The 18647-nt window shown below is 37.7% G+C and overlaps 1 protein-coding gene across 1 annotated transcript in view; it reads left to right on the forward strand.

Moving 5' to 3' along the window:
- The window catches only part of LOC128021516 (A disintegrin and metalloproteinase with thrombospondin motifs 6-like), a 106150-nt gene that overhangs the window by 24668 nt on the left and 62835 nt on the right, over window positions 1-18647 (forward strand). Inside the window, exons 8-10 of the mRNA XM_052608779.1 lie at window positions 3196-3301; window positions 7498-7644; window positions 15916-16057. Of these exons, the coding sequence (XP_052464739.1) occupies window positions 3196-3301; window positions 7498-7644; window positions 15916-16057 (395 nt within the window). The remainder of the gene's footprint in view (window positions 1-3195; window positions 3302-7497; window positions 7645-15915; window positions 16058-18647) is intronic.

Genomic DNA, 18647 nt, shown 5'->3' on the forward strand with positions numbered 1-18647 from the left:
GTAAAGACACTTAACACTAGGTTTGACTAGACCAAATCTCTTAGATCAATTGGATCTCACATGTCTTGTAATGAAATATCACAACTGTGAATACAAACATTCTTCAAAATATTTAAATGTACTTGTTCTTGTGCAGCACCTATTTAAAAGCACAGAAAGGTGCTTCTAAACTTATACAAGACTCAGCTGTTGAAATTAAAGGCTGAGGTCTCTGCATTTGAATTTGCAAAGATAAACTTCCCACCACATGTCTGATCTAATCAGAGACCAGAGCAGGCTTCTTGGATCTTGGATGGTCCTCATGCATCTAACTTTAGGGTTTTGTGTTTTCCTCCCACCGACCACCCACAGGTGTAATCTGGTGAGAATTGCTCTGCTCTCCCAGGTTAGATAGAGGGGAAAAAAGAACTAAGAAACACCTGGATTTTGCAAAAGCCTATTCCACAACTTCATAGCTTCAAGGGAACTCCCTCCCCTTAACAGAAGCAGCGGGCTTTGAGACTGTGAAGACAAAATCTTTGCTCCATCTTATTCTTTGTGAGGAGGAAACATCTGATATTTTTATAAGACAAATTAAATTACTGCTTTTTTTCTAGGAATTTTTAAAATAATTTTATTAAATGTTGGTTCGTTAATATCTTATTGCTTCAGAAAACAGTATATACAGGTGCTGATCATATAATTAGAATATCATCAAAAAGTTTATTTATTTCACTAATTCCATTCAAAAAGTGAAACTTGTATATTATATTCATTCATTACACACAGACTGATATATTTCAAATGTTTATTTATTTTAATTTTGATGGTTAAAACTGACAACTAAGGAAAATCCCAAATTCAATATCTCAGAAAATTAGAATATAACTTAAGACCAATACAAAGAAAGGATTATTTAGAAATCTTGGCAAACTAAAAGTATAAAATTAAAAAGTATGAGCATGTACAGCACTCAATACTTAGTTGGGGCTCCTTTTGCCTGAATTACTGCAGCATGCGGCGTGGCATGGAGTCGATCAGTCTGTGGCACTGCTCAGGTGTTATGAGAGTCCAGGTTGCTCTGATAGTGGACTTCAGCTCTTCTGCATTGTTGGGTCTGACATATCACATCTTCCTCTTCACAATACCCCACAGATTTTCTATGGGGTTAAGGTCAGGCGAGTTTGCTGGCCAATTAAAAACAGGGATACCATGGTCCTTAAACCAGGTACTGTTGGCTTTGGCACTGTGTGCAGGTGCCAAGTCCTGTTGGAAAATGAAATCTGCATCTCAATAAAGTTGGTCAGCAGCAGGAAGCATGAAGTGCTCTAACACTTCCTGGTATATGGCTGCGTTGACCTTGGACCTCAGAAAACACAGTGGACAAACACCAGCAGATGACTGTGGACCACTCAGCAGCAGTCCAGTCCTTTTTGGAGCGAGACGCTTCTGATGCTGTATGTTATTCAAGAGTGGCTTGACACAAGGAGTGCAACAGCTGAAACCCATGTCTTGCATACATCTTGTGTGTAGTGGTTCTTAAAGCACTGACTCCAGCTGCAGTCCACTCTTTCTGAATCTCCCCCACATTTTTGAATGGGTTTTGTTTCACAATCCTCTACAGGATGTGGTTATCCCTATTGCTATACACTTTTTTTCTACCAAATCTTTTCCTTCCCTTCGCCTCTCTATTAATGTGCTTGGACACAGAGCTCTGTGAACAGCCAACCTCTTTTCCAATGAACTTGGGTCTTCCCCTCCTTGTGCAAGGTGTCAGTGATCGTCTTTTGGACAACTGTCAAGTCAGCAGTTTTCCCCTGATTGTGTAGCCCACAGTTCTAGACTGAGAGACAATTTAAAGGCCTTTGCAAGTGTTTTGAGTTAATTAGCTGATTAGAGTGTGGCACCAGGTGTGTTCAACATTGAACCTTTTCACAATATTCTAATTTTCTGAGATACTGAATTTGGGATTTTCCTTTGTTGTCAGTTATAAACATCAAAATTAAAAGAAATAAACATTTTAAATATATCAGTCTATGTGTAATGAATGAATATAATACACAAGTTTCACTTTTTGATTGGAATTAGTGAATAGACCTTTTGATGATATTCTAATTATATAACCAGCACCTGTAGTTCACATGATACACTGTGAAAAATCAAAAACAAACAAACAAACAACAACAACAAAAAATGTAATGTGTTAAAATGAAGGAATTTTGCATATATATTTTTTACAGGTGGTTTTCCTGTATTTTACATTTTGCACTTCATAATATTTTGTTTTATGGTTAACGGAAATGTCCTCATGTGCATTTTGTTTTGATACTTTTGTGCTCCTTTTGCATCCTTTTTTGATGCTTAGAAGCCCCATTTATTGTAAATGCAAGTAAAAGAGCAACCATTCCCTCCAAATTCCTTTTTTTCTGTTACATAGAAGAAAGTTGTATGAAATCTTATTAATGTACCCAAAAATGTGCAGACAATCCCAGAAAAGAACAAAAAAATTCAACATAAAGCAAGAGACTGTGACTTATAAAAAATTACTTAAATTCATTACAATTTATGCTTATAGGAGTAACATGTTTTATGTTATCAACATGATGATCCAAATCTCTATTAATCTCTAGCCAAACCTCAATTGTTAGTCGATTGTCGATTGTACTTTGCATAATATTGAGTGTTGTTCGTTTAACTTTGTTGCTGTCTATGAGGAGTGTTTTAAATCAGTCAATTCTTATGTCACATTTTAGTCATCAAGCTGCCTATGTAGAAAGATTTGTGAAAGTTAAAGAACAAACCTAACAGGTTTAAGAAAATGATTTATTTCACTCTTTTTGCAACTCTGAAACCTTGAATAACTAAAACATCTATATTTTAGGGGCACACAGTGATGAATTCCGAGCTCTGGTTTGAATTACTAAGTGGTACCTTGTTACCAGATGTAGAATTTATAATTCTAACCCCCTTGTCTAGACATTTTCCAGCTAAAACATCCGTTTTTTTTTTTATTTAATCGTCTAGCCGTCAAAGTTGACCCACCCCCATGGTGATTTGAAACAACGTTCGCATAAACTTCACCAGCTTCAAGTTCAGTGGTGTCGAGGTTAATGTGAAGAATCTCATTTTATTGTGGTGACTCAGTGTAGCACTTCTACACCTTGAACTGACCTCTTGTGTGTGTGTTTTTGTGTGTCTCTGTGTATGTGTGGCCAGGTTTGGCATCCGTAGCAGGAATGTGTGAGCCAGAGAGGAGCTGTAGTATTAATGAAGATATAGGCCTTGGTTCTGCCTTTACTATTGCACATGAGATCGGACACAAGTAAGTATATTTTCTCTCTCTATTTGTCTCTCTGACCAATTGCATGAATGTGAACATTCACGGTTATGGACATATGTGATAAAATATGATAATATGTTAATTGTTTTTATTTATTGGTGTTTACTAAGGCAGGCATCATTATTACCATTGTTTACTTAGTGGTTTACCCAAAAATGAAAACTAAAACTTGATGAGCTTTTTATTCTTCTGCTGAACACAAAAGAAGATATTTTGAAGAATGTGGTTAACCAAACAGTTGATGGTAGCCATTGTGATGTCATAGTATGAAAAAAAAAAAAACACTATGTACAGTACAGACCAAAAGTTTGGATGCACCTTCTCATTCAAAGAGTTTTCTTTATTTTCCTGACTATGAAAATTGTAGATTCACACTGAAGGCATCAAACTGTGAATTAACACATGTGGACTTATATATGGAATTATATACGTAACAAAAAAGTGTGAAACAATAGAAAATGTGTCATATTCTAGGTTCTTCAAAGTAGCCATCTTTTGCTCTGATTACTGCTTTGCACACTCTTGGCTTTCTCTTAATGAGCTTCAAGAGGTAGTCACCTGAAATGGTCTTCCAACCGTCTTGAAGGAGTTCCCCGAGAGATGCTTAGCACTTGTTGGCCCTTTTGCCTTCTGTCTGCGGTCCAGCTCACCCCTAAACCATCTGGATTGGGTTCAGGTCCGGTGACTGTGGAGGCCAGGTCATCTGGCGCAGCACCCCATCACTCTCCTTCTTGGTCAAATAGCCCTTGATTTCTTCAGTGTGACTCTACAATTTTCATAGTCATGAAAATAAAGAAAACTCTTTGAATGAGTCCAAACTTTTGTTCTGTACTGTAAGTCAGTGGTTGTGTAGTCAATGAGTAAGCGATGATGGAATTGTCATTTTTGGATGATCTATCCCTTTAAATCATGTCATTTACGGTGAATTTATAAACATTTTTGGCATTTGTATTCATAAAATCAAAGACCCAGGATAGGAAATAATGAGGGGAAAGTTATACAAGAATGTAGCAAGCCAGATTCAAACTCACTTTTCTCGAATGGGCATCAGGACTAAATTTTCTTTTGATATGAAGACAAAAAAAGCCTCTTTAAAGAATGGAATTCCTAAAAAACTGTTTGGTGTAATCTTTTGTTATTATTCTCAAGGAAATCTTATTTTAACAAAACCTTTGAAAATATATAAATACAATTTTTAAGAAATTTCCAAGAACATTTTCAAATTAAGTAATTATTATTATCTTTTTTTCTTAGATTTTTTTCCCCTTTATGTTATCTTATGTGACACCTGTGTCAGAGCATGTAGTATTTGGTTAAACTGGATTGTGGGTAGCAAGTGAAATACAGCATGCAAAAGCGGTGCAACTGTTCATTGAATTGCATCCCTGAAGTACTTGGACAAAGCCCTCTATGGTTGAGAAATGGCAAAATATTCTACATGTAATGCTTTCATGTCTCATAATCTATCTGTGACTGGATTGGAATTATTGTGGTCATTACTATATATATATACCTCTAGCCAAAATTCAAAGCTTGAACTGCCTGCACACACATCTTTAGGCAAATGAAAGTCTGGACAAATTAACCCAATCCTGAAAGCGTAGAAAAATAACCATGATCTAGTTCAAGATGACGTTCAGCGTGATGGCAGTTTCTTCTATCACGTCTTGCGTCTGCTTTTGTTATGGAGCAGTTGTAAAAATAGCGCCAGGCCCGTCGCAACAAGGCAGGCAAACCAAGCAATTGCTTGGGGCCCCGAGCTGACCTGGGGCCCCAAGACAATGACTGGTTAAGAATAAAATGCAACGACACTGTGTGAGCGCCCCTTTGATCGTCAATGCAGTAACATCTAATGACACTGTTATTGGGATCCCCCTCAAGGGGGCCCCTCTCAGTTGTCGCTGACAGCAGCAGGCCAACCAAGTCAAGTGATCTCTGCTTTTTTTTTTCGAACGGAAGGAATATGGTTACTGTAATATGTTTTTTTTTAACGGGATAAGGAAAACGCAGATCAGAAATCGCAGACTGCAAGGAGTCAGCAGTGTTTTGATTTGAGGGCTCAGGCAAACATAAAGAGAACGTCGTGGCGTGTTTCGATTGCAAGAATCGCGGAATCCAGTCATAAAAACGGAATTTACAGTTTAACGCAGAATGACACTTAATTTGCTAAATTTTGAATGAATGAATTAAAAATAGGTCATTGCACTTACATCAAACCACGATACGGACTAATATCTGTAAATATTAAGCAGGAACAGTCTGTTTAAATATGAATCCTGGATGTTCTGCGTGTCTCTGTTAATGAAAGGAGCAGAAGCGCGTCTTTCTTGAAGACGCACTGAAGCGCGCGTGACGCTCGCGGTGATTTCAGTCTCGCATCTGATGTCTCACTAAATAAGGATGTGAACACATGAACAACATCTACAGAACTGCTCTTAACAAAAACTTTAGTTTGCTTAATTTTAAATAATTAAAATATAAATTAATGTTTGGTGTTTAATGTGCATCTCAGAAAATGCTTTATTTAAAAACCCACCTGAATGGCACTTAAATGCACTTAATTCATCTGTCAACTTTATTGTCATTGTTCAAAGTACAAGTACAGACAGAGAAACAATTATTAATAATTATTATTTTTTTTTTTTATGTATGCATTGCATTCTATGCATTTAAAAAAAAAAAAAAATCTAAAAAAGGAAACTTAGTTTTTCATTTAACGCACCCCTGAGCTGGTATTAGTGACCTCTTTCAATATGCTAACAGTGAAATGGTAAAACGTACTTCACAGGTAATTTCAGATTTTTGTTTCAATTATTTCCCAGCTACACCATCAACTTCATCCTCAACATCAACAGATGCATCACTTCTCAGTGCTGATTTTTCCGCTATAAAGCACAAAGTACAAAAAGCTTTAAAATTATAGCTGATATCCTGCACAGCCCAGAGTTTAAACTAAGTTTGTGCTGTCATATTATTAGAAGAAAAAAAAAAACAGTGCAAATCACTATTGAATTCCCACCAAATTATTTTTTTAAGCAGTATTTGCACTGTAAACTTTTTTTAATTTATATAAAGTGCGGGTGAACTTAAACTGTATGGCTATGCTGTGGTTCCTGTAGGCTTTGCGTGTGAGTGTGTGTGTGGGGGGGGGGGGGGGGGTTGTCGGGGGGCCTCTATGTCCATTTTGCTTGGGCCCCCCAAATTCCTTCAAACGGCCCTGAATAGCGCCCACTTCTTGTGGGAAAGTTTTCTCCTGCGCTGAATTATATTGAGAGTAGAGTGAAATGTCATAAATGTGTGCACTAATCTTAATCTGGGAAATCATGGCCTAGTGGTTAGAGAGTATGACTCCTAACCTTAAGGTTGTGGGTTTGAGTCTCGGCCCGGCAGTACCACGACTTAGATTTCCTTGAGCAGGGCATTGAACCCCCAACTGCTCCCCGGGCGCCGCAGCATAAATGGCTGCCCACTGCTCCGGGTGTGTGTTCACTGTGTGTGTGTGCACTTTGGATGGGTTAAATGCAAAGCATGAATTCTGAGTATGGGTCACCATACTTGGCTGTATGTCACCTCACTCAGTTAAAAAAACACTGAGGAGTTGTGTGATGTGGTGGTGGGGGGTATGTTTTATGCATTAGAGGCTGACTTCTGCTTTTGGATAGACCCCGGCTGACAACGAAAGCTTAAATGTCTCAACGTAAAGTGATCTGACTTTTTCATACAATATCTAGACAGATATGTAAGAGAACATAATTTACACGGCTCAAATGATGTATTTGTGAAGTTGCCGGCAAGGAATGTGGCTAAATGCCTCAGCAGTCTTGTATGCCGATGGCGCGTGAGCAGATGAAAGCAGCTTGGAGAAAGGCAGGCCAGGTTCATTAAAAGATGACAACTCGATTGAGGTCTGCTCAAACGTGTAATTATTGATTGACAGGCCTGGATCAGGGTGGTGATTACAACTTTCACATTCCTTCAGTGCTTCAGACAGCCTCTAGCCTTTGACCCATCTGTCCTCTTCTCACAGCTGTTACCAAGCCAGAATGAGCCTCTCTTTACATCTTAGCTGAAGGAGATGTCCCCTGCTACTGATCTTTCAGAGCTGCCCAAGCTTGTTTTTTTGTGTGATGTAATTGACATGATCCTTCAAAGCTCATGATCTGCCACTTGTCTCACAGTTTCGGCATGAACCATGATGGGATTGGGAACTCCTGCGGGACCAAAGGTCATGAGACAGCTAAGCTGATGGCGGCCCATATCACAGCCAACACCAACCCCTTCTCCTGGTCAGCCTGCAGCAAGGACTATATCACAAGTTTTTTGGAGTAAGTGAAAATAGCATTTGAAGACTGCTTGCTTTATCTGTTATGTAATCATATATGATAGAATATAACACATTATTCAATTTGTTGGTCTAATTAGCAGTGAGGAAGTCCCACAAAAACCTAGCAGAAGTATGAGTCAAGAATCACTACTTTTCAAACAGATGCAAATTTTAACTATTAACACCTAGTCTGAAAACGTCATGAAATTGTAACCCTCATTCTGCGAAAAGCGTTGCATACACTGCATACACTTAACCCCACTCGTAATGTTGGTAGAACTAAATGCAAATCTTACAAAAGTTTTTCAGAGCAAGGTTTAACAACTAGATGCAACCTGTAAAACTTTGGGTACACTTTTTGGTCACACTTTATTTTAAGGTGTCCTTGTTACACAAACTTACTATTATAATAACCATTAAGGTCCCACTTTAGGTGGTCTAAACTACTGTGAACTTACATCAAAAAATAAGTACAATGTACTTATTGTGTTCATATTGTATTGCAAAACACTTGTGCTGCTATTTAGTTGGGATACGGGTAAGGTTATGGACAGTCTTGGAGGTATGGGTAAGTTTGAGCGTGGGTTAAGGTGTAAGGGATGAGTCAGTGAAAATATAAATATAATTACAGAAATTAATTACAGATGTAATTACATGCAGGTATTTTTATAAGTACAATATAAGTACAATGTAAAACATGTATGTACATAATATTTGCATTGTACTAAATTATTAATTTAAATGTAAGTAAACTTAATATAAAGTGGGTCCACAATTAATTATGCAAAATTGCATGTAAGTAACCATAAGTCAAACCCAAATCCTAACCCTAACCACATAGTATGTTGATTAATGAATGTAGTTAATTAATATTTCTTAGTACTTATATGTACAGTATAATAACATTGTAACAAGTACACCATAAAATAAAGAAAGCAAACAGAAAGAGTTCAGGGGTGTGACATATTGTGTGGGGGGGTGGGAACTTGGGAGGAGGCCTGGGAGGAGTACGGTGGATGGAGCCCAGGGTGGAGACGACGGAGGAAGGAGCCATGGAGGAAACGGGAATGGCTTGGAGCAGGAGGAGCCAGGTGGGACCCAGGCCACAGCCATGACAGCGACCCACAGTGGAGCTGACAGAGGGAGGAGCCATGGAGGAGGAAGGGCCAAAGACTCCAGGGGACAGACCAACAGCCGCGGAGCATGTGGCGGAGGAGCCCGAGACAGAGATGGAAAGTGGATGAGCCAGGGAGATGGGGGAGGATTCGAAGAGCCAAGGCAGAGCAGATTGCAGCGGTGACTTACAAAAAAGTTGTAGATCCAAAAGTGACCGGATCCAAAAGCCATGACAGAAGAGGAGCCGAAGGGATGAAGGAGCCTGATGGAGCCGGAGGGACGAAGGGACAAGGTGTAGCCGGAGGAGTGGAGTCCCAAGGCAAAGAATAGTAGATGACAGACCAAGGTGAAGCTGGAGGGATGAGGGACTGCCAGGCCACGGTGGAGAGGAGGGAGCTAGGAGCCATGGTGGAACTGACAGGTCCATGAGCCGGGTTGAGTCCAGGGCTTAGAGGCTGAAGGCGGAGTCAAGGGATACTCCAGTCATGGCGATGCTGGAGGATGGCAGTCCTGTGGAACTCGCTCCATGGTGATGGTGGGCCGAAAGCGAGTAGAGGGGATGCCAGATAACAGCGGTGGAAGAGGCAGGAGTGGGTGGGTGGATGTGCATTTGTGAGCTACCCGGCTTAACTTTGGACCAGGAGCCTTCTCAGGGCTGGAAGCAGGAACAGGAGCCTTCCCTGGGCTAGATATGGGAACAGGAACTGTCTCTGGGCTAGACATAGGAACAGTAATTTTTCCGGGGCTAGACATGGGAACAGGAACTTTTGGGGGGCTAAACTCAGGGACTGGGGCCCTCTTTGGGCTAAACTCAGGGACTGGACCATCTTCATATTCATAAGATGTTTAAACTAGCATTGTAGAACACACACAGTGTGTCGTCTGAGTAGCTAGTTAGAGCAGCAAGGACCAGGAACAGTCTGGTATGGCCCTAGTAAAGAACACAGAGTTGTGGAATATACAAAATAGTCTTTATTATATCCCAGACATAGGGGTAAATCCAACTCAGGAACTAGGAACAATGACACACAAATACCACATAGTAGACCCGACAAACAGACTGAACAGCCTCGAACTTAAGTGCACAACTTAATTAGGGAGCAATGAGACACACCTGGAATCAAATGAAACAGTTAACATGGGAAAACTAGGTCAGGGCAGGCACATGGAGAGGGAAAAACACTCAGAAAGATTCCTGGGGCTCGACAGACAAGAGCCAATTGATTTTGCCGAAAACAAATATTTTTTTGCAAATCTCAAAGTATCGCTTGAGTGGACTCCCTTCTCGTTCTGTTCGTACTTCAGTCTTCAGAGATTTGCTTAATAAAACAAAATGTATATTCATCTTGTTTTTTTTTATAAACCCACAACAAAGAGTGGAGGTCTCTAACTCTTACACTTATAATATTACAATATTTATTCTACTACCACTAATGCTGATACAGCAAAAGAGGCAGATTCTCATTAGGTATAATATAAGTTTTTATTCCCCTCTTTGCATAGCCTACCAGTGACTGTTTATTGTAAATGAAGAAGAAATTATAAAGGCTATAAATAATTGAAATGTCGAAAATATGTATGTATGTAAAAAATAAAATAGATAAATAAAGATCAGAGCTTGTGGTTTGCCAGTAGATGCCCCCCCCCCCCCCCCCCCCCAGGCAAAAATGTGAAACTCAACCTATGATTATAACTGTGCATTAGTATCGCCAATAATAAACTTATCTTTCAAAAAATAAATCTTTCAAAGATCCAATGATTATCGCAATAATGGCAGAAATAGTGACTAACTTTTCCTCAAAAGTGCTTGTTGTAGTGTCCAGCAGTGTTGGTCATCTTATTTGAAAAAAGTAATTAGTTACAGTAACAAATTACTTCTCCCAAAATGTAATTGAGTTAGTAACTCAGTCACCACATTGTAAAAGTAATTAGTTACTCAGCAAAGTAACTGTGGCGTCATTTTTATGTTTTATAACGCTATTATGTTCTACATAATAACATATTTAATATATAAGATGTTTATATTAACTGATTGAAGATTAAAAACAATACTGTATATTAGAAAATGTTGTATTTATTTGAACTCAATATATTGCAGCCTGCCATATGATATGCATAGAAATAAAAACATATAAAAAATAAATATTGAATATAAAATTCAAGTGCAAAATTAAGACCAACAAATTTAAACTTGGGTAAAAAGAAACAAAGGGAAACCTGGCCATTTGTGCAAATCTCTGTAACTGTATATTAGGCCTAAAGTTACTGCACAATAAACCGAACACTATCCAACTCTTATTTTGCGTTCACACCAGACGCAAATAGAGCATCTGGCGCGAGTGATTTTAATGTTAAGTCAATGCAAAGACAACCTCCAAAAACAACTACATTCTCGCATGAAATACTTTCAAAACTACACGTCATGACATTATAACAGTAATATTTAGAAAATTATCTGAATAAAAATGGTGGTTGAAAATGCTGCGTGAACTCAATTGGCAGAAGCCCCCCCATGACGCGAATTCACATCTGTTGTGAAGTTAATTTCATGTGCGAATGAAGCGTATGAACTCAAAATGTTCAAGCGTCCAACTACGCAGAATAGTGCGAGTTATTTGCGCAAGTCGCGTCTGGTTTGAACACAGCATTAAATATTCAGTACAGTAACATGTTAGCATGTGTTGATGTGAGGTGGTTCATAAGATTTGAGTTGCTTGAGGCAGACGTGGATAACGTCTTTTTTCCTGGGCATAGCGTGCATGTTACAGAAACATTTCCGGTACTTCCAGTTTGAGAACGCCATTATCGCTGAAGCTGTCTTGTGTTTAGTGGTTGTCAGAGCGTGTGTGAGACAGCGTTAGCAGGACACTGCCCACCCAGCTAATCATCATCGGATTTGCAATGGTCTCATGCATGTGTATAGCCACTAGCCAAAGCATGACACCTCGTGCTTTATTCAACCAAATTGTAGTAACGCGACACTTTACATTCTCAGTAAAGATAACGGCGTTGCAACGATGGGAAAAGTAATTAATTCGATTACTCCGTTACTAAAAATTAAACTCCGTTAGAAACACTGTTATACTTAAACACCGTTACTCCCAACACTGGTGTCCAGGTACTGTAAATTGTAAATACGACTTTTCTTCCGAATTGATTGATAAAAACCCACACACCATGACTCAAAGATGTGTAGCAGCAGTCCAGGCACATTGGCCTCATCCCAAATGAGGCCCTTAGTACTTTGAGAAAGGGGCGTTTGTGAGCACCCTTCTGAAATCTAAATTACCAAATGTAACATTTTAACTAATTTTTGGAGTGTGCAGTTAGTGGATTACTTTAATGGGTTACTCCTTATTTTACTACCTATGCATAATTCCACTTAACAGTTGATTTAATTTTTTTATGACTGCACATATGTGCTGGATTTGAAAAATAGTTCATGCATCACTAGATGAGAGTTTGGAAGTTGATCTGTAGTAGGCAGTCATATGCTAGTCTGTGAATTGTTAGCCTAACGCAAGACAAAAGAAAATATTAGCAGTTGCTATGGCTGTCAAAAAGTTTTCCTGGTGAATGACCTCATGTAAGAAGATTAACATCACAACCATTGCTGGCATCAGAAGCTTTATCATTGTGTGCCAACTTCCCACAGAAACACAAAGAAACTCTGCTCTGTTAGTTTGGGATGAACTCCCTGTTTGTATGTATAATCACACAGTGTCATCTGTGATTTCAGATTGAGCTTGAATACTAACCTTCCTTTTTTGGATTTGCTTAGCGCTGAGCAATTGATCAATAATGGACCTTCACTGAAATCTCAGGTTGATGTAATCTTTTGGCAGTGAAACAGCTCTGCTATGATAATGCTATTCTATTACCGCAACATTCCCATCTAGCAAATTCTGGATGTGTGGATGTATGTTTCCTCGCCAGAAACTGCTGTTTAGATTTTGAGTGTGCTTGTTTGTACATACAGTAGAAACTTTCTGCAAAGAAAGTGGCTTTTGGAAAAAGTACCTGCCGTTTACTGCTTTCTTTATTACTGGGAAACATTTCGGACAGGATAATTAATAGGCAGATATATATTATAACTTTGAGATCAACATTGGCTATTAAATGTGCTTTTTGCCAATTTACAATTAATTGTGTCAGTTTCAAAATCTATAATAACCGTAAACATAGTGGGTGATAAACATTTCTCAAACATTAGTGAAAAATATTTAGTAAAAACTGAGTCAATTAAGGATTTAATTAGATTTCTGCAGTTTTTTTGTATGTATTCCAAAACAACATAATTGTGTTATTATGTCAACCAATTGGCCACTTTGTTTTCGGACAAGTTAATATTGTTTAACTTAAATTTTAGACAGACACAAACACAGTCAAAGTGAGAGATACAAACTGTGAAGCTTCTCTGTGTGTTATACTAAATACAAGCCCTCTTGGAACACTGCTTGTCTAATTAGATTTGAAAACCAGACCATAATGTTATATTAAAATATCTATCGGACACCAGGTTAGACCTTGGACAAACTGTGATTTTTTGTAATTTCCTATTCAGCTATTTGTTTTTATAATGAAAAATTGTAAATAGTTACTCACTAAGTTTCCTCTCTCACCTTAATGAGTTTACCCAATAAAGTTTTGTTGACAAGTCAAATAAACATGTCCATTTTTAAAGTGACCATTTTTGTCATTCCTGAAATAATCAGTCTTTGTTTGTGTACTCCAATACAAGGGCACATATTCAAACTTGTCTTTCTCCTCGGCAAGGGGATTATTCTATCAAAATACATGGGGAAAAATAGAAAACTAAATGGACAAAACCAAATACATTGGTTACCCCCCCAGACTAGAGCTTATGTGTTTCTTTCCTTTCTGATGTATTTGGTTTAGTTTTTAATTAGATTGCATTTCCAATATTGTGGAGGAATGCCAGGGATCCCTGTTTCACCTAATGCTTCCTCTTGAATGCATTACAGAAACCAGATCCAAAGGATGTTTTTTTAGACATGTAAATATATTTTTGAATACCCTTTTGTCAATTTATCGACCACATTATGCTAATTTATTATATTATGGGTATGGGATGATTGTCAAACTGTTTTCTATAGTGACTGTTATTCAAGGTGGATTATTTTTCTCCTCAGGTCAGTGTTTTATATACATGGTACATAGTTTGCAATGATATATATATATATATATATATATATATATATATACACATAAATTAAATATATAATATTTTGTATACTATATATATATATATATATATATATATATATATATATATATATATATATAGTATACAAAATATTATATATTTAATTTATTATATATATAATATATATAATTTGATATAATAAATATATAATATTTTGTATACTATATATATATATATATATATATATATATATATATATATATATATATATATATATATATATATATAGTATACAAAATATTATATATTTAATTTATGTTTATTTATATTTATGATGCAAATTATGATGTTGGAATTTTAGTTTTAGTAATGGGTGTTGTCGGGCATAACGTGCAATAAACCAATCAGAGTTTCATCTCTCATCCACTTTAAAAGCCAGTTGCACTCGTACCATGGTGAGTTCACTATTTACATGGCGGAATGTAATTTTTCAATTTGAATAATGTTTCTGTGCTGTTGTGCATCCTTGTGTGTGTAATTAGCAAAATATACGTGCATTGTGCACCCACCTATAATATTATCATGCTCTTTAAATAACAGAAAAAATATTGTGCCACACTTTAGACCAGGTTTGAGTTGGTCTATTGCACAGTCTATTTTGAGTTCCTCCAAATAGCAACGCACCAACAATGCACCTGAACACACCTCTTTTTTTAGACCAGCAAATACAACTGCTTTTTAAAGAACCCATCGCAGGACAGGAAAATGAATCTGAGAACTTTGAATTAATCGTTTACGAATCATTGAGAACTGAGGTGAAATTAAATGTATATTATAAGAAAACAAAAGGGTTTTTTGACCATGCATGCATTTAAACCTGTTGTAAACCTATATTATAAGAACTTTAACATTGGAATAATAGGAAATGTATAAGAGTAAAAGTATGTATTTTAATAAGGCAAAACAGTGGTGTAAAAGTGAAAGTTGACAGAAATATTAAAACTCAAATAAAGTACAGATTCTCATAAAAATACTTAAGTGCTGTAAGTATTGTTACTTAAAGTAATTACAACACTGGTAATGACATACCTTCAGAGGGTTAGTGTGTCTTGACTTGTCAGTGTTAGAGATAATGTTGCTTTTAGCAGCACATGGTAGGGTGGTTGGTTAACATGATTTAGGTTGTGCGTTCAGTTGCAGCAATCCAAATGCCAGTACAGAACCTAGAATAGAGCTGCATGCTCTCCAGCAGTATGAATGTTAACGTTTATGTTGTAAGCGAGCCCACTATTCCCTCAGAGAGAAAGAGCATGTTCCGCGGCATGCTGCTGGAAAAGCCAGTGGGATAATAATTGGCTGTTGTATTCCAGCGGACAGCAGCGGTGTGGGATGGACACGTCTTTCAGCCGCTTGCGCATGCCAGGGAGGGGGGAAACATCCGTAATGGGGACGCAGAGAATAAAACAAGATCCACTTCTAAACCCAGAATAAACAGTCCAACAAAACACGCACCGCCTGGCCTCTGCTTTGGCTCTATTTTTTTCACTTTGTTCGCTGCAGACTGAGCAGTGGGCCTTTCTTGAGGCTTTCTTTGTTACGTTCATATTTCTAGCTGACTAAACAGACTAAACACAAGTTTGACTGGACACGTGATCTCCAGTTCCCTTCTGATTTTTTTTTTTGTTTGTTTTTTTTTTGCTCGTTCAGCCTCTTTCGTCATTTTTTTGGCTCTTCAAAGGATTCCTTAGGAGCACCTCAGTACCATATAACTCCAAATCTAAGCAATTTTATGGCCACTGTTTGTCAGTAATGCTTCCTTCATTTTGCATTTTGTATTTTCAAGATTCCTCACTTGCTAATTCCCATTAACAGTACGCCTTCCCTTTTCCTTTCCTGTGAGATTTTGTTGCAAGATTTTTTTCTCTTGTTGGACACAACTGAAACCTTTGTAGAGGAGCCAATCCTATTGAAGGTTTGTTTTTTTGACAGCTCAGGTCGGGGGACGTGTCTGGACAATGAGCCTCTGAAACGAGACTTCCTGTACCCCACTGTGGCTCCAGGGCAGGTGTACGATGCAGATGAGCAGTGTCGTTTCCAGTATGGCGCCTCCTCCCGTCAGTGCAAATATGGGGTAGGTAGGCTGCAACACACTATCGTGCTCTGTGAATGTCAGGCTCACATTGCTTGGTTCAGAAATTTTTTTGCCCATTTTTGTGTAAAACAAAAAACAGGACAGTTCTGCTTCAACCATGATCATTTTCTTTAAAAAGCAGTACTTTAATCATAAAATGTTCATTAACCCTCTCAAGGCAGGCGTTGCAGATTTGCAACAGTAAAGTAACTAAAAACCTTATTACTCCAGATACATATTTTATGAATCTGGAGTACTAAAAACTTTACTATACTACTTTACTATTTACAGCCTCACACACCTCAAGAGCCAAAATGAACTATCATCACAACAAACAAAGCCATATCTAGGTCCAGGTTTACTAAACAAGGCCTTCCACATCGTCCTATGTACTGTATTTGTGCAAATACCATTAAATTGGCTACCGCAAACCTTAGTAGCTTATGTTATGTGTTTCATTTAAATATTCTCCTCGCATAAATTTTGTGTCTGAAGGAGACACTCCTACAAATGCATATGTAATGAGGTCAGCCATAAAAACCCTTTTCATCAACTAATTTTTCACTGCACGTCTTTAGTAAATCTTGTCAGTAGCTGCTGGTATATCAGAATGTAGTGTCAAATATAGGGACAGTATATGTTGCTAGGCAGTTATTTGGGGAAAAATGTCACTTAATCTAGCAACAAAATTAAGTTGCCAGTGCTGGTTACAGCATTATTTGCATTAATTACAGTAAATGTTTGGCAGTTGTTGTTAATAGCCAAATCCATGCCAACAATGGGTGAAGTCTGTTTGTAAGCAGTCTTTGGACTGGATGTATTTTTATGTCTTTGAAACCCTTAATTCAACTGTACAGATTACATTAATTTAATAGCTGGTTTTTCTGTTTTTGTTTTCATTGTAAAAACACATTACTGACATTTTGAAGAAAACTTTCCAGGTATGCAAGTTGCAACCCTACAACATTTCAAAAATGCTTTTTTTTTTTTTTTGGTTATATTTTATTTAGGCATTGTTTCAAGAATGTTTTAAGAAGTTACTGGAGTATAACTGAACTGCAACAAAAGCAATGATGTGAAAAGCATTAAATCTTTAAAGTACATACAAATTTTTTATCCTAACCAAGCATGCTTTGCCAGAAACTTCATGATAGGACACAGAGTAATATAACGAACACATCAGGGGTGATCAGATATTAGCTACATTCTTGATGCTTTACCTGTGACGTCAGAACCTGCCGTATATGTATTAAAATCCAAAAGCTGATTTTGATTTAGAAGACGGTCTGGACATAGAGAGCAAGACAGCTACTCAGAGAACTTTGAGGAGACATGATGCCGGAGGTCAAGCAGTTATTTTTACCACTGACCCAGAGGAGACTTGCCAAAGGACATGATTAGTTCAGCAGGCAGCATTAACAAGAAGAGCTTGTACAGCTCCGATGTCCAGAGCAGTGAGGAAAGAAAAAAATGGTGCTGTGAGTGATTGCTGTGGTGTCTCGTTTGGACTTGTAAAGAATATATCAACTTTAAGTTTTTGTAACACTTGTCCTGATTGTGGAGAACTTTTGGACACTTTGAGAAACACAGGTTATAGCAATCAGCTGCGATTATTTTCACTTCCTTTGAGGGCTAGAAGTGAGGCTGCCAAGTCGCTACTCTCTTGTAGTAGGGCACATGATGCCATAAATGTTGTCGTAATTAAAGATCTTTGTTTTATCAGCACCTGAAACGAGCTCCGCCAAGCACCGCTTGAAGTCAGGCCACATGTCTTTCAGAGAAAGCCCATACTTGGTTTGTTCCTTTTCCTGGAGAATCCTCAGAATTTTGGAAATGATAAAGATTTTACCCAAAGAATAACAAACTTAAGCAAATAAACTGACACAGGGAGGAAAAAGGGTGGAATGAAGCCAGGAAAATTAATGATCAATAAGAGAGGGTGCTCTGCTTAGTACAAATATGTGGCTTTGCTTTCTACACCAAAAAAGAATTCAATTACCCGAGATTACAGAGTTCTTTTGTTTCATTGAGAGATATATCCGACAGTGGATAAACGCATGCCAAAAAGAGAACCCTGTAATTTCTCTCTTAAGCTCATAACTGTGGTATAGATCAGCATGGAAGTCATATAAAGAAAAAAGTCTTGCATTCCCTTGGCACTATTTTAATACAGCGTGTAGTGTTAGTGGATTCTGACAATCTTATTCTTTTCTGCCAACCATCTGTTTAATGCATACCTTTGGAGAATTGTAACCACACCATTGGACTAGAGGTTTGAATTTGGTTTGGAAAAAGTGTTACGGAGAGATAAACATACACCAAGGGGGTGAACAAAAATTTTGAAACCTAAATTTCTATTTCTAAATCTATTTTGCTTCAGATCAGTGGTGTTTAGATCTTGTGACTAGGGAGGATATGAGAGGCATTAGACTTTATCCTGCTGTTTATTGAACCATCAATTAATTAGCCGTGTATATGGGGAGATAATCACCATGGAACATGAGAACATCATAAAAAGAAAATGATTAGTGGCAGTGGAGAGCACCTAGTATGGTAAAGTGGTCTCAATGATTTCAGTGTCGGGGTCATT

Source organism: Carassius gibelio, chromosome A10, assembly GCF_023724105.1.
Source record: "Carassius gibelio isolate Cgi1373 ecotype wild population from Czech Republic chromosome A10, carGib1.2-hapl.c, whole genome shotgun sequence".
Taxonomy (NCBI): Eukaryota; Metazoa; Chordata; class Actinopteri; order Cypriniformes; family Cyprinidae; genus Carassius; species Carassius gibelio.